Source organism: Oryzias latipes, chromosome 6 (genome assembly GCF_053564925.1).
Source record: "Oryzias latipes strain Hd-rR chromosome 6, Olatipes_Hd-rR_3.1".
In the NCBI taxonomy this organism is placed as follows: Eukaryota; Metazoa; Chordata; class Actinopteri; order Beloniformes; family Adrianichthyidae; genus Oryzias; species Oryzias latipes.
In genome coordinates, this window is record NC_136242.1 from 3667493 (window position 1) to 3691357 (window position 23865).

Genomic DNA, 23865 nt, shown 5'->3' on the forward strand with positions numbered 1-23865 from the left:
GATCACTGACTTTCAAACTCAGCCTTCCTAGAGTTTATTCTTATCTGAGACTTGCACTGTCACCACCTATGCTTATGTAAGAAATCCTTCTGCCGAAATAGATGGTATCAAAAGTTTGCTTTTATGTTCAGATTGTATTTCTTGGTGTTTATAAGGCCTGCATCTTTTCTTTTCTGCAACATGGTGATTTTAAATATTTTGGCTAGTTTCTTTTTTATCGCTCCATAGTGGCACATTGGTTTGCACGCTTGCCTCATTTTGATAAGGCCCTGGTTCAAATTCTAGCTTGGTCCTTTCGGTGTGGAGTTCACATGTCCTCCTTGTTCATGTGTGGGTTTTTTCTGGACACTCTGGGCTTTGTCCAACAGTCCAAAAACGTGCTTCAGAGGTTGATTGGTCACTCTAAATCAGTGTTTTTCAACCTTTTCTGAGCCACGGCACACTTTAACCTTAAAAAAAATCCCGCGGCACACCAGGATCCAAAAATAAAAAAAAAACAAAAAAAACGGAGAAACTCAGTCTGTATTGATCTACAGCCCCTCCACAATCTCACATGCATTTTTGAGATAATTGTGGCAGAAAAAGCTTGAAACTGCAGCTGTTTTTTTCTAAAAGATGCAATAAAAGTTAAGTTAGAAGATGTAAAAACAGTTTGATGTGTGTTCGTTGATTTCAAGACGTTTAACAACAGATCTCCTTGAGCGCTGTCACTCTCACAACCCAATGCATCATGGGAGATGTAGTGCATTAAACGGCCGGCGGAGATCGCGTCTCTGAGCTTCCTTGTTTTGTTCACTTGTTCCACGTCTGACATCGGATTCTGTGGAAAGCTGCACCGATAAAGACGAGCTTTAGCTGGTATTTATGTTAGAACTGAGCGACTTTACGAGCTAAATCGGGACAAGGAAGTGAAGACTTTAACCACTTCTGATTGGTCAGACTGATGACACGTGATTAACCCCCCCAAGAATGATTGGTGGAGACAGTTAAAAGGACGGGACTTTTCCAAAATACAGCCGGAGTTGCAGGTGAATCGCGGTACGTCATTCTTATCAAAATGTCTTTAATAAAATAAAATAAACGCAAAGAAAAAGTATTTTACGATCTTTTATATTCTTAACTCCTCAGTGTTTTATCAGGGCCTGTTTGGATGAACAGAGAGCTGAAATCCTGGAGATGGGAAATGTTTAATTTTTCAGTTAATGAGGGCAATTTCCCACGGCACACTTGACCATCTCCCACGGCACACTAGTGTGCCGCGGCACACTGGTTGAAAAACACTGCTCTAAATTACCCCTAGGTTTGATTGTGTGGCACAGCAACAGACTGGAGGCCTGTTCAGGGTTTACTCTACGTTTGTCCAACAGTAACTGGTTTGGCTTCTGAGACCCCAAAAAGGATATAGGGTTCTGGAGATGGATGAAATTCTATGAGGTCAAAAAACTACCTTCAGCAACACATCATGTAAACAATACTTAAGTTCACTCTCAATATCCACTGACGCCTTGTTACTTTCCAGGTCATGTTGCTAAAATGCTGAGCTCAAAAGGTTTTCAGTGGCTTCTGAAGATGAATATATGGATGACCCAAATATCTGCCAATTATCCTTTCAATCAAAACTTATCTGAAAACTGTTGGTACATTTTTTAAAGGCTATCATTCCAGCAAAACTAGTCTGGTAGATCTAATGTGATCGAAGGCTGACTTCTGGGACAATTATAAAAGTTCTGTGTTGAGAAACACACATGTACTCATTGAATAGAGACCACACAAAGGCATTTAATTCTCTGGTCATAGTTATATATATATATACACATATATTTAATGCAAATATTACATCCTAATAAAACAAGTGGGGTCTCAGGTAGTTACACTTTTGGACAGGGTATAAACAGTTTTTGTAAATAAGTTAACATGAAATGAATCATAATCTAATATATAATTCTTTAAATTACATTTCAGAGTTTTATTAGTAGAATGAATTTAAATAACAAAAGCCTCAAGTCCATAACTAGACTAAAAACAACATTTTACTATACTGCTATACAATTATCGTCAAACAAAAATGTATAATACCTAAAGCATGGTGAAAAAGGAATTTTTTTCATCTCTATTAAGAGATGACAGATCAAAAGAATGAGGCGTACAGCCTAAAGCAGGAGTGTTGAAAAAAGAATGTGCAAAGCATTTTTTTGAAGATGTTGCACCACTTCTTTGGTAAAACTGCCTGCCGATCCTGTTGGACCTCCTCTTAGTGAGGTAGGGTTGATCCTGTGTACATTTCATGCCTAACCCTCCAAACTCATGTGAAAAGGGCTTTTTAAGCTAAATTACAACTTAAAAATGAGTTAGTTTTGCTTCTCACAAATTTGGATCTAGCATTCATTTTTGTCATCAAAAATAGCACCCACCTTTCTACTGGATGTAAAGCGAAAACTAAAAACACTAAACGCTTTTTGCTGCAGCATTTTCCAAAGAAGGTGAAGCAGAAAGGCGATACTGTAATCTGATTCATCCACATTGCATTTTCTTTAACTATAACGATAAGATCAAAGCAGTACTGTAACATTATACACTGTCCTTGTTTGTGCCCAAAATACATAAAAGGAATGTTTTTTGAATGCAAGATGTTTCCACCATCATTTGGCCTTGTTGAAAAGCTGAAAACCTTCCTACTTGGATACTCTCTCCTTTGTGTTTTTGTAAGAAGGAAGGAAGGGCAGATACTGAAAACATTTCAACCGTTTGAAAACACTGTGGCAGAAAGGAATATCATAGCACGACAAGTCACATGAACTATTCATTTCCTCTTGAACCTTGTCTTGCCAGTTCTTGATCCCTCTTTCTTTATCAGTACCTGATAAAAAAAAACAAAAAACAAACAAAACAGAAGCATACGGTTAGCTGGTAAAAATGAGTGGGTTTGTTTGGCCCTAGAAGAAAGAAAAACCCTCTTACCAGGAATTGTATTGTCTAGGATGAAGCCAAAAAATCCCCCAATAAACATGTGTGTGGTAAAGAGCACCACAATCACTTGGTCCAGCTCCTTTAATCCTTGAAATGTAAAGCAGAATATATAATGTTAGTCTTTATTTTTCTGTATGTGTCTGTTCAGCTGGTCTTCTAGCTGACCATTTTTGGATAGATGACACATACTTAGTGACCTAAACACTAAAAGACACTTTAATACCCTCAATCTGTCCAACTAGAACTACTTACCCCAGCTGAGCAGCTACTTCCTCTTAAGTGCAATGTTCCACCTTTTAGTGTGATTGGTGCAGCTTGTTGAGGAGACAACCGTGTACTTCAGTACACTCTTTTTTTTTTGAGGCACCACCATTTACTGTTGTTTATTTCTGAGTGTGCAGGATGGGTGATTTTTTTAACAGCACAATGAGAAGTGCAGCCTTCGGCTCTTTTTGTGTCTTGGGTGTAGAGCCAGAACGTATCTGCCTTCTAAAGATGGGATAATTGTTGCTGAAAAATCTTACTGTTGTTGCCAAAGGCCAAAGCTGTTAAAAGACTTGGAATCTTTTCAAGACTTTTCAAAACTAAGACGAATCAGTAAATGATAACAGGTGCTGGGATACAACATCACTAGAGTGTAGTTGGAGTGAGCTGGGCTATAATTAGGCTTTGATTAACTTAACCCTTTAACATCGGAGCTGTTGCCGGCGACACCTGAATAACACACACTCTTCGAACTACTGTAACTCTTCAACCGTTAACGCAATCAATGTCAATAAGATGATTCTGATGCAAAGAAAATGGCTAACGGCTAGTGTTGCATGACAGTGCAAGGCCCTCAACACAAGGCTGCTTTTCTCCCCTTCAGAATCAGTTGTACTTACCTTAATTGTGTACATAGTTGAAGAGCTACGGTAGTTTAAAGAATGTTAACAATGAAGCTAAAGCTTCTATGTTAAAAAATTTAACTGGGTGGCTGTGTTGCAGGGCGGTGGGCCTCTCATTGAGGATCGCAAGTTTGGTTCTTCTCTTGCCCGTCCATGGGTCATAATGTGTTTGGGCAAGACACTGAACCTCACATTGCTCCTGGTGGTTACAGGTTGGCATCAGTGTTAGACAGCAGAGCCACCATCAGTGTGTGAATGTGTGTGTGGAAGGCTGAGTACTGAGTAAAACACTCTGGGCATTAAATGAAAATAGAATAGAAGTATATAAGTGAGGTGATAAGATGCATTTAAATGAATGTTTACAAAAGAGAACATTAAAATGACACTTGTGGTGACTGACATTGTCACCTTCACTGGTACACTACATACTGGATTTTCAGAATAAATAGCCTCTGTATGATATTTGTTTGCCGGTGTATAACAGATTTTTTAAAGATGAAAAATAAGAAACCCATACAAAAATATTGCTATTAAAAGTAATATTATTAATTACCATATTTTTTGAAGTATAAGTCGCAAACTATTGACTGTGTCGAACTCCCGGCCTTCAGAGCAAACCTCCCGCTGGTTGTCCAGAAATCCTGTCTTTTCTACTGATGATTACCTAGATCATGTGTCTTTAGCCAATAAGGAGCTTCAACAGCATATTGGTCGGAAAACATATTCAACACTGGCTTTTGTGGCCTAGATCCTGATACCGCTGGTATAAGAGAACTGGACTGAGCGAGTGTGACATCATATGTCTGGCTCCAGCAAAATGAAGCCCATTCACTTGACATTTTTCCGCAAAACTGACGCTGCCATTTAAAAAAGTCTTAAAAACCTTGAATGTAAAAATTTGAAAATAAGGCCTTAAAAAGCACAGTCTTAAATTGTGATATCTTGGTCGAAAAATAGTGCTGTTAAAAAAAATGTTCTGGTCTAAAATTTAATCTTTCAACCATGACTATGCAAGTAAAGCATGTTATGCACCATCAAGCTGGATGCCAACCACTGACAAAAAAAAGAAAAAAAAGAATACAAAGAAGAAGAAGGTAAAACAGGTAGCACCTGTGTGACCAGGGCTGTAAGACGATACGATCCGGTACTGTTTGGTATTTCTGCTTTAACACTCATACAATAGGAGCTGCGGCTGTGAACTAGGCAGCACTTTATCTTATAATTTTAGCGTCTCAGTGTCCTAACATCGCTACAAAATTTGATCTTACTTTATCTGCAAATTCCGTTGCTTCCCTAAACAAACACGCTCTTACAGCCAGTTTACGTTTGAGTTGTTGTGCGGGGACACTCAATTCATTCACAATCAGGTAGGCATATTTCTATGCAAGCTGGAGGTTGGTTGGTTTGCAATGGGACTAAAAAACACTAAATGATTCTACCACAGTTTTCTGAACACTATTGTAATTAATAGTTCCAGATAAAACCTAATGCAATGGTAGAAAGGAAACATGCAGCAAAGAAAATAGTTTATGTTTGAAAAGGTCATTGAAAAAAGAACAATGCAAGGGGAATATTGTTCAGAAGGAAGATTGTTAGTGAGGATGAAGATGTACAAGCTGAAATTAGTTGAGGAGAGGAAAATGAAAAATGAGGGATATATGTGAATTCTTAAGTAAAATAATGAATTCAAATATTAGATCCATCCATCTTCTTCCACTCATCCGGGACCGGGTCCCGGGGGCAGCACTCTAAGCAGAGATGTCCAGGCTTCCCTCGTTCCGGCCACTTCCTCCAGCTCCTCTGGGGATCCCGAGGCGTTCCCAGGCCAGCCGACAGACATGGTCTCTCCAGCGTGTCCTGAGTCCTCCCTAGGGCCTCCTCCCAGTGGGACGGGCCCGGAGCACTTCCACACTTCCCAAGTCTACCCTCCCCCCCACTCTGGACCTCTACCAGTTTGCATATCGGTCAAACCGTTCGACCGATGATGCCATCTCAACAGCCCTCCACTCACCCCTCACTCACCTGGAAACAAAAGACTCTCATGTCAGAATGCTATTCATTGACTTCAGCTCTGCCTTCAATACAGTCATCCCCCAGCAGCTCATCCACAAGCTAGACCAGCTAGGACTCAACACCTCCCTGTGTAGCTGGCTTCTGGACTTTCTGACAGGGAGACCACAGGCAGTTCGTGTCGGCAACAACACCTCCAGCACCATTACAATTAACACAGGGGTCCCCCAAGGATGTGTGCTGAGCCCCCTTCTCTTCACTCTGCTGACCCACGACTGCACCCCAACATCAAGCTCCAACCTCTTTATCAAGTTTGCGGATGACACCACAGTGGTGGGTCTCATCAACAACAACGATGAGACCCCCTACAGGAGGGAGGTGAACAGGCTGGCTCTGTGGTGCAAAGACAATAATCTCCACCTGAATGTGGAGAAGACAAAGGAGATGGTTGTGGACTTCCGGAGAACTCCCACCCAGCACGCTCCACTCATCATCAATGGTGCTGCTGTGGAAAGGGTGAGCTGCACCAAGTTCCTGGGGGTGCACATCTCCGACGATCTGTCTTGGAACCAAAACACTGCATCACTCGCCAAGAAAGCCCAACAACGCCTGTACTTCCTCCGCAAACTGAAGAGGGCCAGAGCTCCTCCCCCCATCATGCAGACCTTCTACAGGGGGGCCATCGAGAGCATCCTGACCAGCTGCATCACCGTGTGGTACGGAGCCTGCAACGCGTCCTGCCAGAAGACTCTGCAGCACATTGTGAGAACAGCTGAGAAGATCGTTGGTGTCCCTCTTACTGGCCTCTCGGACATTTACCGCTCCCGCCTCACCCGCAAAGCCATCAGGATTGCAGGGGACCCCTCACACCCATCCCAGAGACACTTCAACCTGCTGCCATCAGGGAGGAGGCTGCAAAGTCTGCAGGCCAGAACCAGCAGACTAAAAGACAGTTTCCTCCATCAGGCGATAAGGACACTCAACTCCCTCCCTGCCCTCCCCCCTCTGGCCCCTCCACTCCGTCCTACAAGCCCGCACTGAAAACTTTCACAACAGTTCAGATCGCCACTTTCACCAAAGACTGCCATCACTAACCCATCCACTTACTGTTCTCAGCACTGTTGTCACTTTAAACTGCCACTTTAACCATCTCATTGCTCCCTGCACTGTTTAGACTACTGTTATTCTTCTTATTATTGCTGTCTTTTTATCTATTTTTTAAGTCGTTTATTTATTTATTATTTTATATGCTGCTTGCACTGTGGGGTGAGAGGAAAGCAATTTCATCTGTGCTGTATGTCTTTATGGATGCAGTACATTTGACAATAAAGCCGACTTTGACTTTGACTTTGACATGGAGGCGTCCGGGATGTCTTCGAACTAGATACCGCCTCAACTGTCTCCTATTAACGTGGAGGAGCAGCGGCTCTACTCCGAGTTCTCTGCGGGTGACCGAACTTCTCATCCTATCTCTAAGGGAGCGCCCTGCCACCCTACAGAGGAAGCTCATTTCAATGGCTTGTATTCAGGACCACATATCATCGGTCCTGACCCGGAGCTCATGAGACCATAGGTGAGTAGTGGAACGTAGATCAACCGGTAAATTGAGAGCTTTGCTTTCTGGCTCAACTCTTCACCACAACGGACCTAGATTTTTAATCTCCTCCACCAGGGACAGGAACACGCCACCCACAGAGAGATGGCAAATTACATTTTTTCAGTCAAGTAACATGGTGTCGGATCCCTCTCCCATGGGCCCACCACCTGCAGGAGAGCTCGAAAGGGCCCGGTCCAATGTGGTTTTGGTGGCAGTCAAAGGCAGGTTCCTCGTCACCTAACTTGGATTTTGTTTTTGCTTTGTTACGTTCAAGATTTATGCAGCTGCATTTATCTGCATTAGGGGTGTAAACAAGGATTTATTTCCTAATTTGTGGTCACTGATCAAATTAATAGTCAATATTTGTTCATTTGGAATGGTTCAATTTGATCCGATTCACTGAACTAAAATGGATCCAGGACATCTTTAATAAAACTTCAACCAGTGTGACTTAGAGAGAAATACCTGGTGCTGAGCAGTCTAAGTGAAGTTTTCCAGATTCTTTGTATTTCTAAGATAATCAAGTATAAATTAAATATGTGTACAAACAAACTAGTGAACAAAAATTAATGTCGGGATAATTACTTTTATATAGAAATTGATTACTTGACTTTAATTACTGGATAAAATAGTAATTAAAATACTTATTCCCAAATTTAAAAAGTAATTCACCACTAATTACTTTTTTCCACTCACATACAAATTCTCAAGGGAATAAAGCTAACACAAACAAGATAACCTCATTAAGATCACCACATCACATGAAGATGAACAAAAACATAGCACAATGAATATAAATATAAAATAGTAGCCTACATGGTGTATAGACAGGTTGATCATTGACTCTAGCGCAGTGGAAAGCAGTTTATCTCCAGGACATAACATGCATCTAGCTGAAATTCCTTTCCATTGCTTTCAAAAAATTGGAAATAAGCAGAATATCTCCTGTTGTCGAATGACCCTACGTACTCGTCTACGTCCAAATTTATGCTCTCTTCATGTTACTTTGACCAATATCCAACTAGCGCACATGTGTTGTTAGCTGTTTTATTGTTTTTTTTTTTTCTTATTGGCATCCGTTTTGTTTCGAGAGAACGTCAGAGTTTACACACATTTTTTTAGTAGCCCCCCAGTTCCCTGCACCAAAACGTGATTGGTGAAATAATGAGGTTCGCCGAGTCTAGTAATTGTAATTTCTTACGTTACCCTGTAACTGACAAGTAATTGTTCTAAAGTTCAAGGATTTTGTTTTTTCTTCGTCCATGGGAATTTGGGGAATTTGTCTTAATTTTCTATATGTTGTTGTTACTCTTTCGGCTTTTCCCATCAGGGGTCGCCACAGCGAACGAGTCGCATGGTAAACTTGGCAATGTTTTACGCCGGATGCCTTTCCTGATGCAACCCTCTCAAAGCAACCGGGCTTGGGACCGGCACAGAAGTAGAGAAGGGAACAGGGAGCAGCCGGAGTCGAACCCAGGTTTCACGGACGGAAGGCGCCGCAAACCAGCACAAGCTAAACCGGCTCCCCTCTTAATTTTCTATATGCAAGATCTTAAAAAGTCTTTAATTATACTTTAAGAAATGTGTAGGAACCCTGTTTATAAATGTTTTACAATGACGTCTGGTTAAATGTCTTTATTACAGAATTTGTTATGTGTTTTTAGGTTAACAGTTGGATTGATTTGACTGCTTTTCTAAGCACAGGTCAAAGATGAGCAGCACAGCTTATCATGAGTTAAAATGCAGAAATCTGTTGTGGGAAATTAAGGACTGCACTTTCTGACATTATAGTGTGATATGAGTGTAACACACAGGCATTGTTTCAGTGGGTGGTAAAGTCATGAAAAAAAATAAACAAGTTGTCTCTTTTGAAAACTCTTTCAGTTACTTGACATTTTGCAGACCTAACTTGGCATTGTTTTCCATTGGAACCAAAATTTTACAAAGTAATTTTTCAATTGTGGAAGCAGCACAAACTAAATTCAATTAGCCTGCATAGCATTGTGCAGGCAGTCATTACAAGGACAGACGTCTCAGACTCTTCCAATAAATCCTAACTGTAGCCTCAGCCAAACTCATGAAAATGTAGGGATACAATAGTTTAAAAGTTGCATCACCGAATCTTAAACCTTAATTTATTTTCTTGTTGTAAGAGATTTGTTCTTGATTTTAAATAATACCACACAAGATGCATGACATTACTAGTTTTATTTGACTCCTTTTGAGGCCTTATTACAGGAAATTTTTTAACAGTCACAGCCAGTACCACAACAAGGCCTCATAATATAGTGGATTTACAGTGACTTCCAGATTATGCTTGTTAGGCAAGCAGAACTTTGTAATCACAATACCAGTACAATGCTAGTTCCCTGAGTCAGAAACAGCCCTTCATGTGACATGTGTACCACGATACTGATGAATACAGAGATACTTTGAGTTTGTGGATTCCTGCATGTCCAGTTGCTTGCTTTCATAATACCCTTCAGGCAGTAAAATGCCTAATGAAGGTGCATCAAATTGAATCAAGCACTCCACGCAGGGCTGACGTAGTTGGCCTCTGAACACACTCTTGTTCAAATGGCCCACCCCAGCATACACACACAGTTCCTGTCCAAAAAAGTAGCAGTCAAAAGTTCAAGGTATCCACTGAGTTGCCGGTAAGTCTCCCCGGCCTGTACATCAAAGAAATCTGGATGAGAGTAGTTTGTTTACAAGACGCACTGACTCTGGTGTGGAGATATCAGCTGAGTGTTGAGGCTGGGGAAAGACTCTGGGGAAAGAGTGCTTTATCTGATCCCGCCAGATTATGGCTACTGGCATGGGGGTTGGCCAAGAGGATTGGGAGGTAAGCAGCCTAGACCTGACAGAACCAGACAAGCCTCATGCCCAGTGGTGAACTCTGGATTAGCACTTTTCTGGGAGACACTCGCACCACATGATTCATAGGATCAAGGTCTTATGTCTGCAGAGAAGGGCTATTTTATCGGAAAGATTGCTCTTTTGACGGGGACTTGAAAGATCCCTCACCCCCTGCAGATCAATAATTCATCTAAAGGAGGATAGCAGCAGAGAGTTTGTGATTGATCAGTGATAGATTGCAAATGCTTTACTTTGTCAAGATAAATTATTTTGATTAGCTGACATTTCAGGATTGACTTAATGCTCTGCAGTTGGAAATGAAAAGCAGAGTTCTATGTGAGAATTAAGGAAACATATTAGACTAGAGTTTTTACTTCCACTGCTTCCAGACTAACCACAGGAGAGAATATTGGTATTCATATCAGTATTCATTCCTACTCCATAAACCGCCCCCCATAGGAGTCAGATTTTTTTTCTATGGTGCATTTGTCACTTTGGGTGTTACTCTTTACTTCTGCTGATGTTATACAATCACTACACTGAACTAATTCAGGACTCATGTAACCCATAACAATGTTGAGAAAGTATAATTGTGAGGAAAGGTAGCTTAGAACAACCAATCAGTAATGTATTGTCATGTACAAGAGTCTGAAAGCAACTTGTAAAACACCACTGATATGAGAAAAGACAATCAACCTGAACCCCAACAGTGCCCTCAAAAGGCTAAACATCTTCCTACACCCAGCTGAGTCTTGGAGGTCTAGCAGGACCAGCTGAGTTACAAATGCAATGATTTTCTCCTTATTTGACCCGGAGAAAAGGGGAGGAGGAAAAAAAACTATGCAGACACGATCAGCTAAGACAATTATAAAAGGTTGCCCATGCCCTTTTAAAATCTGGGCTAAAGATTAAAGGTGAAGCGTTTGCCATCTGGGACTGTGGGATTTGAAAACAACTTGGCTTTAGGAGCTTAGGCTGGCAATACCGCTGCCATCTTTTCAAGTGTAATCTGCAGGTAAAGGGACAGTGGGAAGATGGAGCTTCAAACTTGATGGCATGTAGGCCTACCTGAGACACACCTGAACGTTTTTAATGTTTTTTAGGATAAAAGAAATCAAACTCTAATTGACAAGAGGCAACAATTCCAGAAACGGAAATCCTTTTAGTGTCAGTGAGGCATCGCTGAAGTCTGCTAAATAATTTTGGCAAGATAATGAAGTTGAAAAAAAGCCTAGCACAAAAGGAAGTTGAGGCATGTTGGTTCTGATAAATTACTTAATACGAGAAAGACTATGTTTCAGTCTGCACTTAAAGTATTTAAAGCATTTAAATTAGGAATTTACAACTAAGATCTCCAGAAAAACAAATGACAAGAGTTCATTAACACCTTACCCTTTTAACCCTACATACCATTCCTATCATATTTGATACACACCTTTCTGAGACCTTCTATCTCATTAGAATGATCAGTAATGTCCTTAAAAACCCATTTTTTATAACTTGGTCCATGTTGCCTGCCCTGTAGTTCATAATCACCCCACTAGGGGCAGTATAAAGGCTTTTCTTGCTCATTTCAAAATGGCTGCTTCTTTAAAATCTCAGAAAGACTTTGGGCGGGAAGTATTTTTTGCATCTTAAACCAACATTTTTATGAACAAAACGTACCAAATCATCCAACATATCATAATTAACACTATCTATATCAAATAAAGATTGATATTGGAACATTTTTGTGGATATTATCATAGGGTTGAAGAAACCTCCTAGTTACAAAGACAATTTAATTTTCTTTCAATTCTTTGATGTCGTGGACTTTACAGGGTTAAATTAAATGTAATCGGCCAAAAAAACACAAAAGAGTCTGTGGAAAAAATAAGGCATAAATCAAAAAATCATATACAGCACGCCAAATAGTTTAGAGGAGTTTGCACATATATTTGGGTTGAGGTAGTCCTTGAATGATTCTGCTTAAACCAAAAAAGTTTTTTTAGAAGCTAGTAACCTGTGTCGATGATGCCAGGATTGGAGTGAAACCAGCTGGGTAGCACAAGACCGCTGAAAGTGGAGAAGCCCAGGATAAGGAGGTTGCGAGACGAGTTGAGGTCCACGTACTGAATAAAAAAAAATAAGGAAAGCAATTATGAGAGACAAACAGTTTTAGGAGGTTTAATCAATTCCAGATGCAAACCATTAATTTATTTTTGTGTCTAAACAAAATAAGGAATGCTATGTTGGTTTTGGAATGTATCTAAAATGTGATTAGAATTAATCTGGGAACAGAAATGACCTACATTCTTCTTTGGTGTGGGATTCACCTTTTATTTAATCATGAGTAAATGTCAGAGTGTGGTCAGCCCAGCCATGAATAGGTTTCACAATAGGTATGTGATTAGATTTTGTTTTTCCATACCACAGCCCAAAGAAGACACAGACACAGAAGCATGTCTAAACATGCCTTTCATAAATTTGTTTTGGTCAATAAAATAGTTTAAATGATAACAGAAAGAGCAAAGTGTTTCAACCTTTTACAAAGTCTGATGAGAGAGGCTCTTTAAATGGAAAAAAAAAACCTTGTTGGGTGGGCTGCAACACTAATGAGTAGGTGAACTGTTGAAAAAATGCGTAGAAATGATCTTGAGACTTTGAACATTAGTTTGCAGGCAAATTTCATTTGGTGTCTCTGCTTGTTTTTAGTGAAGGTTTAGAGAGCTACAGAAGTCCTTTGAAGATAGCTAAAAAGTTATTTTTCTACAACCTCAATAATAAACTGACATAAAGTCCAGCTCTAACTAATGCTTTTTTATCTTAGTACTAGCCGGTTTTCTTGACTGTTTAAGACTAAATATCAGAAGAGTGAAGACCTGCGAGGCTCTGGTGGGGGATGGGCTGGGAGGGGGGGGGGGGGGGGGGGGGGGGTCAGTCCTGTACTTGATGGGTTATTTTTGTGGGATGGGGAGGGTTTGGGGTGTTTGGCTGTTTGGAAGACCCACTAAAACCCTTGAGGGCTCCTCTTTCAGCGAGTGGCATGGGCTGGTTGGGCCTGGGGGGTCTTTACTTTTGCCGGGGAGACCTGAAGGCTTGGGGGGCTTGGGGGACGAGTCCTCCAAAAATATTGTGGGAGAATCTGGAAGCTGTCCTCTGACTGCCCTCCTTTCTCACATGACAATTCATTAGAATGTCTGTGGGAGGGTCAATTTGCAATGCTTCTTGGGGATTGGGCTACTTGTTGGTGATTCTTCCCCTCTTGGTTTTAATCGCACATTAGACATATATGGTCTTTCGGTGGGAGGCTGATTAAAAGTCACTGCTAACAAGCAGAAGGTGTTCTTACTGTGCTCTACCCACCAATTTAAAACTACACTCACTCCTTACTCCGACACATTATACACAATAGGGTTGTGCCGATGGACGATACCATCGTCCATCGTGATGGGTGACTGACATCCCGATGGAGAGACACCATCGTGATGCCACGCCCCCGGCACGCTGGGAGTCGACACCATAATCCGCGGTTACATGTGAAAAATATCTTGACCGGATCAATGGTCGGATTAGAATTCAACTGTGTACATGGTTCCAGAAAAATGTTTTCAGAATATAACAAACGTTCACATGGGTCACACTTTTGGTCGGAATAAATCATTCGCACATGCGCAGTAGGGTTTGAAAAACCGGAAGCGGATATCAGTTCCGCCGAGCGGCTATTTTTTTCTCAAACTTTATGAATGTAACAATTCAATACAAAACAATGTTGCCGAGCGCCTTTATACATTTATATATCAGCTCGGTAATATACAAGACGATCTTCTAAACGTGCTTTTAATAATGTTACGATTATTATGAAACGCCTGTTCGCTCATCATTTTATTTTTAATCCGTGTGGTCATTGCTTTTTCTGTTGAAAAACGGAGCCGGAAAGAAGCCAGAATTAGCAGTATGCTAACACGGGCTAACAACATTAACTTTGGGTGGTGCTGCAATCTGCATCTTGGCTGCATGTAAACATGTGGGATCAACATCAGCCTTTATTTAGTCGGGACACGACTCGACTTTCGGTTTCGATTGTTTGAACGATTTCTAAGGACTGAGCGGCCTTTCTGCTTTGAAGCTTACACCGCCCCAAAGCGCTGTGTGTGTGCTCACGATCTTCTGCTCAGACACACACTTTTAGACCCGGTTCTGAGTTCGGTAGCCCGTTCCCCTGGAGCTGCGGAACGGATCGCAGTTCTAAATCTCCCACATACCGCTCATGTAACAAAGCACCCCCCCCCCCCCTTTCCACTCAAACACAAAGCTGTAAGTCCCCGCTCCGCCGGTCCACTTGACTAGTTTAGTGCGGGAGCAGACCATTTCTTTTCTAGTTTGTTAGTTGCTTTTTTGTTAAAGTCACTTCCCTCAGTTTATACTGGATAATCGCGGATGAGTCATTAGTTGGGAAATAAAATAAATAAAGTAAAATAACGAATAGCAATTATATAAGACCGAAATATTAAAAATACCCCCCCCCCCACGACGATATCAACGACACTGTCAACGGCCAATTTGAGTGACATCGCCCAACCCTAATACACAACATGTAAACATGACATTTGGAGGGTGGTACCCACAGATTCCCTGTCCCCTACCCAATCCCTTGTATGGGGGTCCAGCCATTCAGCAGTAGTGGCTATTTACTTTGGGTATTTGGCTTCCTGGGTCTGGGGATCCTGGCCCAGGACCAGGGGGATCTCTGAGATGTTTGGCTATACCATGAGTTGGAGATCCCTGTACATCATAGTTGGGGGTGTCCATTTCACAGTGGGGCTGGTTCTGGTCCTAAGCCTTCATAAGGGGACCTCCAACATTGCCCCATCACTTCTTGCTGGAGTCCTCTTATAGGGTGGAAGGATCTGTCCCTGCATATGTTCTCTGCTAGCCTCCAGTGTCTAGTAGTTTGCCTGGAATACTATGGGGGAAATTCTTGGATTGCCCTAGTTTACCTGAGGTTAGGGGTGGGGGATGGTATGGACTCCTGAGTGGTGGCAGGCCCCTCATCTGGGCTAGTGGGACTCTCGGGTAAGTAGGCAACTTGTACTTGGTCTCTAATTGCAGCAGAAGGACTGGCCTCTGGTTAAGCTGGGGTTCATGAGGGCCGCAGCTCTTTGATGCTAGGGCCTCCTCCTGCGGTCCCTCTGGCTCTGGACTGGGTGGCTGGGGTGTCTGGTTCCCTGGTGGGTGGATTTCCTTGCTCTTCTTCTCCATGCTGGTATATTGCGGGTCCTGGCTGCCACTGCAGCCTTATCTTCCGCCGAGAGCTTGTGTGGGCGATTGGGCGTTTGCATCATTTTTTTTTTTACTTTCTACATTACACCAAATCATCCATTAGTCTAGTAAACACATACTCACCTGAACACAGGTGTCTACTCATTCTTGCAAAAAACAAGATAATTGATTGGCAAATGCTTGACATGTATTTGCATGTGCATTGAGTTGATCCGTATATGTGTGTACATATGGGTCAGCATAGAGATCTATGTGAAGGTTTAACTTTTTGAAACGGCTCATGGTTGTAAAAGTACAGAAAAAAGCAGTACTGTTCAAGTGTTAGGATTAAGCCTTAGACACAAGCACCAGTATGGGGGGTGGAGTCGTTTAGGTGCTGCATGTTTTTGGGTTGAACATCCCCATGGAGGGTCGTAAAGCAGAGCGGCCAAATCTTAAGGGGAGCACAGGTGTACATTGCAGTTCCCTTGACACTTATGCGCAGTGGCGGTCCTAAAAAAAAAGCCTTGATCATTGATGTCGTTGTGGCAGGTAGCACTGGAAAATGTCCATCCGTAGTTATGAGGACAAACCCTTTTGTTATCTCGTTTCTCTTCTTATTCTTTTCTTTTTTATAAATGGGGCACCAGATGGCTATGACCTTTTTTTGTCCATCTCTCTGGCATTTTGGCATTTGACAATAAACTTCCTACCAAAGTCGTCAACTAAACCAATTTTACCCTTTGGTGACCTCATCGTTTTGTGTTTCCCCTTTTTATTTGACCATTTTACACAAAAATTAACAAAAAAGGCAGAATTTTCTTACCTGTATCTGTACCTGTAACTTCACTGAATGACTAATTTCTAACATATTTATGAAGTAGACACCCCCATACCTTCCTCCCCCATCCATCCACTTATTTTAGGAGAGACCAACAGTTGAACTGATTCCTTCCACCCCTCCCTTTTTTCTTTATACACTTTTCTGGTGTCTTCTCGGTCAAAAGGAACGTGTCGCAGAGCTTTGGCTGAGCGCGTGCAGATGAGCGTAGATATACCAGTTTCAGCCCGTTCCAAAAACCGTGATGTAAGAGATAATAGAAAACCATACCAAATATAAAAAATCTTATCTCTTTTAAAGACAAAATATTTTTTTTTATCTTCAAAGGGGTTGGCGCTTCCTTTGAATTGGTGCCCCGACAACCGCCTGTACTCCTTGTACCTAAAACCACTACTGCTTGTGCGGCTACCTTAAGGCAGTGTGTTTCAACCATCTTTCCTGTGGTTGGTCTGGAGATGGTCAGGAGTGCCGTGGGAAATTACCCTCATTAACTGATCTAAAAACGTTTTCCATCTCCAGGATATCCAGCTCTGTATTCATCCAAACAGGCCCTGATAAAACACTGAGTAGTTAGGAATATGAAAGATCATAAAATACTTTTTTGATTCTATTAAAGACACTTTGAGAAGAATGACGGTACCGCGATTTAGCCACAGCTACAGCTGTTTTCGGAAAAGTCCCGCCCCTTTAACTGTCTCCAATCATTCTTGGAGGCTTAATCATACGTCATCAGTCTGACCAATCTTCACTTCCTTGTTCAGATTTAGCTCCTAAAGTCTCTCAGTTCCAACAAAAATACCAGCTAAAGCTCGTCTTTAGCGGTGTAGCTTTCCACAGAATCCGGTGTCAGACCATGAAACAAGTGAACAAAACAATGAAGCTTAGAGAAGCGAGTCTGTCTGCCAACGGCTGCAGTTTTTGCACTACATCTCCCATGATGCACCAGGTTAAAGTGACACCGTTTCAGCGTAAAATGAATCTTCCCTGTTAAACGTCTTTAAACCACAATGAACACACATGAAACAGTTTTTCAATCTTCTTGATGAAATCAGAGGTCATCAGTTTAGTTCTCCTTCAAGGTTTGTGTTTATTAACAGCCAAACATCCCAGAGTTTGGTCCAAGTCATCTTTCTAACTGTTACCGCCCCGACAGGCAAACCTGTCCCAGTCTAGGGGAAATCAAAAAGGGGCCAAAACGATGGACACCAAAGTTTAGGAACACAGTTTATTAGATGGTAGAAATAACCTGTGTCCTGTAAAACAGAATTACTGTGCTGGTCCCAACAAAAGACAAAACAAAGGGATTGGAGCCTTGGCCAAAAATAAAATAATTTAGGGAGACAACTGACCCAGCCACGTTGACCGTCGGAGTCAGCAGCTCCCTGCTAAGGCTGCCTAACAAAATCTAACTATTGAAACAAAATAAACAAAACCCGCAAATAAGGACTACCAAGGTCCAACTCCAAAATAACATAACAAAACCCAGCAGTATAAGACTGCTGAGGACCAAGAGGGAATCAAAATGGAAACAAACCAACCAGCACAGCTCCAACACAAAAACAACTGCTCCTCAGCCTCCTGCTCTGCTCTCTCTGCATGCCTCTCCTGGTTGTGGCCTCCTCTGACTTAAATACCTGGCAGGTGCTGATCAAGATCATTGGCCACACCTGCCAGGTGAGCAGAATGACAGGTGATGCAGCAAAGCAGAAGCAGCAAGACATAACACTAACTGAAACACTTTTCTAATAAGGTCTGGATTATTTCATATGTTCAATTTAAGAAGAAGTAATAACAACATTTAAGAAACAGGATTAAGGTGAAATGGCCAACAGACACATTTAAACTAAATTGAAACAACTTAATTATCTAAAAAGCAATAAAACATTTTTGTTAAAGTTTTCAAAGAGATCTTTGATTAAGACAAAAGAAAAACTAATAAAACTTCAATGTGTTCACTTTTTGTGTAGCTACAGAAAACAGAAATATAATGTTAGTATTTTTGTTTAAAATTTATCAAACATTTTGTGATCATATAATTGTTCAAAGGTTACAGTTGCCTTTGCACTAACATTGAAAAACATATTTAAAAAATTAATCACTATTTAGAAAGAATATATATATTTTTTTGTGAGGTTACATAAAATTTCATGTTAATAAACTGAAGGGAAAAACAACTACCAGGGTAAAATGTCAAATAATTTAGTTGTAAATTATTACGGAAAACTAACTTAACATTTATTACATCTTTTAAAAAAAAAAACAGCTGCCACTTCCAGCTTTTTCTGCCACAATTATCACAAAAATGCACATGAGATTGTAGAGGTACATCAATAGAGACTATGAGTTCTTCCTTCTTTGATTTTTGGATGCTGGTGTGCCGCAGGAGTTTTGTCAAGGATAAAGTGTGCCTTGGCTCAAAAAAGGTTGAAAAACACTGCTTTAAGGGGCATTATGACAAAGGAATATACCATTGTTGTGTGTGTAATAAGTGTATTGTGAAGTACTCGTGAGCCTAATAAAGTTACATGCACTTATGACGTTTGCATGATGCTGTTGTATGGTGGCCTTATCCCACACTCTAGTCATTAGTAAGGTGTGAGATCTGCCTCCTTACTAACTGTGCATAAATGCTGTACCCATGGGGTGTGCAGGTGATATTCTAGTGCCTGTATAAAGCCTGTAGGATACCCAGACAATTCTCTAATTTGCTCATTTCTGCATGCACTGAGCCAACAAGGAGCTTATCACGTGAACAGCATTTACAGGCTGCCCATTCGGGCAGTCTAAAGGATTTGGGGGGGTGGGTTAAAAATGAAAAATCTGCACGACATCCCGTCATCTCAACTGCTTCACCCTTGCAGTACTTTACTAATGCTTATTATATGAGTGTTTGGCACTAGCCGCTGCTCACAGCATTTTTAGTCGACTTGCTCAACCTTACTATTTTGTGCGTTCATCTGCGTGCCTCAAACAGCAGTTGTGACTAAGGCTTTAATCATGTCTCAACTTCGGTAAACCATGTAAAAATGTGATAGATACCTGGAGGTTAGAAATCCCTACAGCTGCTATCATTCCAAACATAACCAGGAACATGCCTCCAATGACTGGGTCTGGGATGGTGATAAATACTGCTCCAAACTTCCCAAAGATCCCCAGAACAATCATGAGAATTCCAGTGGTCTGAAGAACAAGTCTGCTTCCAACCTAGAGGGCAGAAGCAGAGAAACATGTTGTTATTTTGAGTACAAGATGGTTAAGGCACAATTCCCAACAAGCTAAGGTATCAGAAAGAAACTCTACATAGAAGGTTAATATTTTGGGTTTAGAAAAAATATCAGCAATGTAAAGCAAAAAGAGTGAAAAGTTTCATTAAAAGACTACTTACTGTAAGTGAACTTTCTATGCAGAGAAAGAAGTTCTTCATGAAGACAAAATTTAGATCAAGGTGCTTAGCATTGTGGATTGCACTAGCCCCCCCCCCCCCCCCCCCCCAACAATATTTGTACTCCAGTGCAAATGGAGAAAAGAAAAGAAGAAAACAAGTGTATCCTAGTTTTGGCAGTGCATTTTGTACAAATAAACAAATGTTATTGGCATAAATATTCTTCAAAAGTTTCTTTTTTAAAGTTTTGTTCCCAACCTCTGCAAAACAAAAGACATGGACAACACGTTTTAAAGTACGCTAAAGTACACTCTATTGCTCTGAATAAAAAAAAAAAACTTTATGTTGAGCAATACTCCAGTGCTCCTTAAAAAATGTTTTACAAAGGATTAGAAATGTTTCAGAAGGGTTTTTGATGACTAAGGATCGGTGACAGACATTCTCCCGCTGCGGGGGTGGTTCTCCGTATTCATGGCTTTTGAGTTTGAAGATGTTCTTCAGCACAATTTTGCATGCTTTTTTTCAAGACCTCTGTGTTCTGCCTCCTGATCGGCTGTTGACCATGTCAAGCAATCTCCCCTGTGCCGTGTCTCCTGTACAGAATTTGTTCGACTCATAAATCTCAGATCATGAGCAGATCTTTGTTTTCATTCTAACTGTGAGAGTTTAAAAAAGAGAGAAAAGTGCGAAAATGTTTGTCTGTCTGTTGTGTTTCTGTTGCGCATGCCTCCTCCAGGAACACTACACCTGTTGCTCATTCCCACAATCAGCACCTCCACACCTGCTGGCCATCAAGGACACTCTCTATTCCTCCAGGACCTTCAGCCAGTGCTAGATTATTGTCTACCTTGTGGTAACAGTCTTCGGCCTCTGACATTTATCTGCACCTAAGAACTACTGAAATCAAACTTTTGCATGATCCTTTTCAGAGATCCCATCCTATTAGCCCGTCTGTCTGCCTGCCAGTCCGCCTGCCTGTTTGACCACCTGCAAGTCTCTCTGCCAACCGTTTCTCATAAATAAACCAATTCACTTCCACCAGTTTATGTCCGCCCTTGAAATGAGTCATCCACCACCTTCTGCTATCTCTGTCTGAGAAAAGTGTATAAAGAGTAATGATGGGATTTACAGCCTGAAAATATCTGTAATTCTATTTCGCTGTTTATTTTTCGACCATAACCCCCACAATATACGAAGGAACACTTTACCTATTTAGCACTTTTTTTTACTTATTAGAAAGCCCAAAGTGTTTTACAGTGACAGTCCCATTGACTTATGCACACACACACATTCACACACTGATGGTGGCTTTGCTGCCTTACACTGGAACCCACCTGTAATTATCAGAAGTAATGTGAGGTTTAGTGTCTTGCCCAAGGACTCATGAGCAGGCAAGACAAGAACCCAACTTGCGATCATGCAATCAAAGGCTGACCACCCTATCTGGACCATGGAACAAGTAAAGGTGGCATATATGACTACAAGCCATTGGGTCAAAGCCACAGAGTCTTTGAAACTAACAGATGACACATTTTAATGGTGTGCTTTTTCTGTAGATAGAAGACTAAAGACTTTATGCTGAGATGCCTTTTAAACAAGGCCAAAAATAGATTTTTAATAGTATAACCTGTATCAATGTAATGTCAGATAAAAAACACAGGATAAGTAACTAAAATGTGTAATTTATTTTCAAACTACTGGGCAAAAATGCATTATACTGTTTGTAAACATCGCAGGGGACACAAATTACTTTATAGGAATTTATGGCGTTGGCAACAAGCAAGTTATGTTAATTAAATGCACGTGTTTAAAATTTTAACCTTCATTTTCACACGGGGAGGACTGTTGTCTAACAAGGATTACATTTAAACAGCTTTAAACACTTAAACCACCACGTCTGCCCCTGTGGTCATTGAGCAGCTCTACTGGAGCAAAATATGGCTAAACGCCTAACTCTAGGGCACCCATCTGGAGTTGACAGAATTAAATTAAAGTGAAGTCTGTGAAGCCTAAAGTTTGATTTTTTATTATTTTTTGCTGTCAAAAAATTTGAACCAGCAACCATTCCTTTAGATGTTCTTTAAGCCCTTAGGTCAGTACTCCGAAAAAACAAACCAGACTTTCCGAATCAATCTGGACCAGGGATCTGCTGCATTCTTTCCAGGACACAAATGCGAGAAAAATCTTCCAAGTAGATAAAACAGTTGAGCTTTTATCTGTTACTTATGATAGAATATTAGAGCTACCAAAAAACGTAATATTACGAGACTTAACGTTGCAAATTTACCAGATTTAAAGTCGTCAATTTACGAACTTTTTCCCCGTAAATTTAAGGTATCTAAAGTGGTAAAGTCGAAGTGAGCAAACAGTGCTGCAAGTGAACGCTGCGAAGGCCAATAAAACAGGTCAGCTGAACTGAATTGAACAGGTAAGCTGAATGTTTATTGCTAACGTTACAAATGTTTGGAAGCTTCTTCGTTTGATTTATGGTTTAATAATGTTTTATTTATTGACATGTGGCTTGCAGGATCTCTGCAGCCAGTTGATGAAGTCATCAGTATCCCTGCAGCTGTCCACCTAATATCTTCTGCTGCATTTTCAATGTTCTTATGCTAATGTGACAGACTATTTTAATTCCTCTTTGTTGTTTTGTGTTGAAACAAGGCATTTACTTTGGAGGAGGGGACGTTTGTAACACTATTTTCATCCCCCTTGTGCGCATGACACTTACATGATGTAACGTGACAAATGTACTTCTGGGTATGTAAATGAAAAGGGCAGAATAAAGTAGTGGTCCTCTTTACCCAAACGTGTCTCTGAGCTCCTTATTATACATATAAAATTCAGCTCCTCTTAATTCCTCTTTGAGCATGGCTCAGATAAACAGACAACTTTTGCTGTTTATTCTTGTTCATTTATAACTTTTTTCTCTTAAATTACAGGTTTCAAAGTCATAAATTTACTACTTTAAAACATGTAATTTAAGAGAAAAAAGTAATAAATTTAGCCTTTGACTTTTAAAGTCATAAATATAATTAAAAAATAATCTAACAGCTATGACTTTTTTTCTCATAAATTTAGGACTTTATAGTCGTAATTTATTATTATTTATTATTTACCAAGGCTGTGTCCCACCAAGGTGGGGTAGCCTAGACCAGGCACACAATTTTAGCTCCCTCTGTCTCTTCCCCAAACCCTCCTCCTTCAGTGCGTGAGTGCGTGTGTGCGTATGTGCGTGCGACTGGTCTGAGATCTGGTCTAAGCCACACCACACTGCACCAGGGTCAGCTCCACAGCCCAGTGTGGGCACCTCCACTGCAGGGCCTCAGCCAAGGCTGGTTTCCCCTTGCCGCTTCATCCCAAGACCAGACCTCTACCACACCCATCCATTCATTCATACACAAACTCCCTCCACCCATCCCTGTCCTGAGCAGCCTCTCTCCCCTGCACCACAGTCATCCCTCTTGCATTCAACGCTCTTCTTACACCCTCTGTCCATCCCATTCGCGGTCTTCCTCTCATTCTCACTCCACTCACATCAGATTCATATACCCTTTTCACCAATCGCTCCCTTTCCATTCTTTCAACATGTCCAAACCATCCCAGTGCCTTTTGCTCTGCTCTTTCAGCCAACTCTCGCGTCACACCAGTTCTCTCTCGGATAACTTCATTTCTCACACGATCCATACGCGTCACACCACACATACTCCTCAAACATCTCATCTCAACTACATTCAGCTTCCTCTTTTCCGCCACTTTCAGACTCCATGTTTCAGCCCCATATAACGCTGCAGGCACCACCACACCCTCATACAATCTCCTTTTCCTATCCTTTCCCAGTGACCTACATTCAAACACTCTCTTCATTCCCCCCATATCTTTCGTACTTCATTCATTCTAAACTCTACCTCTCCCCCTATTCCACCATCCACACAGACACACGACCCCAAATACTGAAAACACTCTACCTCTTCCAACAACCCCCCATTTAATGCCACATTCAATCTGCGTTCACCCTTTAACCTCGTACACCTCATCACCTTACTCTTTTCCACATTCACTCTCAACTTCCTTCTGTCAC

The 23865-nt window shown here is 41.1% G+C and overlaps 1 protein-coding gene across 1 annotated transcript in view; it reads right to left on the minus strand.

Annotated features, from left to right (window-relative positions):
• Nucleotides 1–1759: 1759 nt before the first annotated feature.
• Nucleotides 1760–23865, minus strand: part of LOC101175057 (solute carrier family 23 member 2) — a 65359-nt gene continuing 43253 nt past the window's right edge. Inside the window, exons 9-12 of the mRNA XM_004086272.5 lie at nt 19442–19606; nt 12323–12431; nt 2959–3054; nt 1760–2857 (exon numbers count right to left, since the gene is read on the minus strand). Of these exons, the coding sequence (XP_004086320.2) occupies nt 2673–2857; nt 2959–3054; nt 12323–12431; nt 19442–19606 (555 nt within the window). The 3' untranslated portion in view covers nt 1760–2672. The remainder of the gene's footprint in view (nt 2858–2958; nt 3055–12322; nt 12432–19441; nt 19607–23865) is intronic.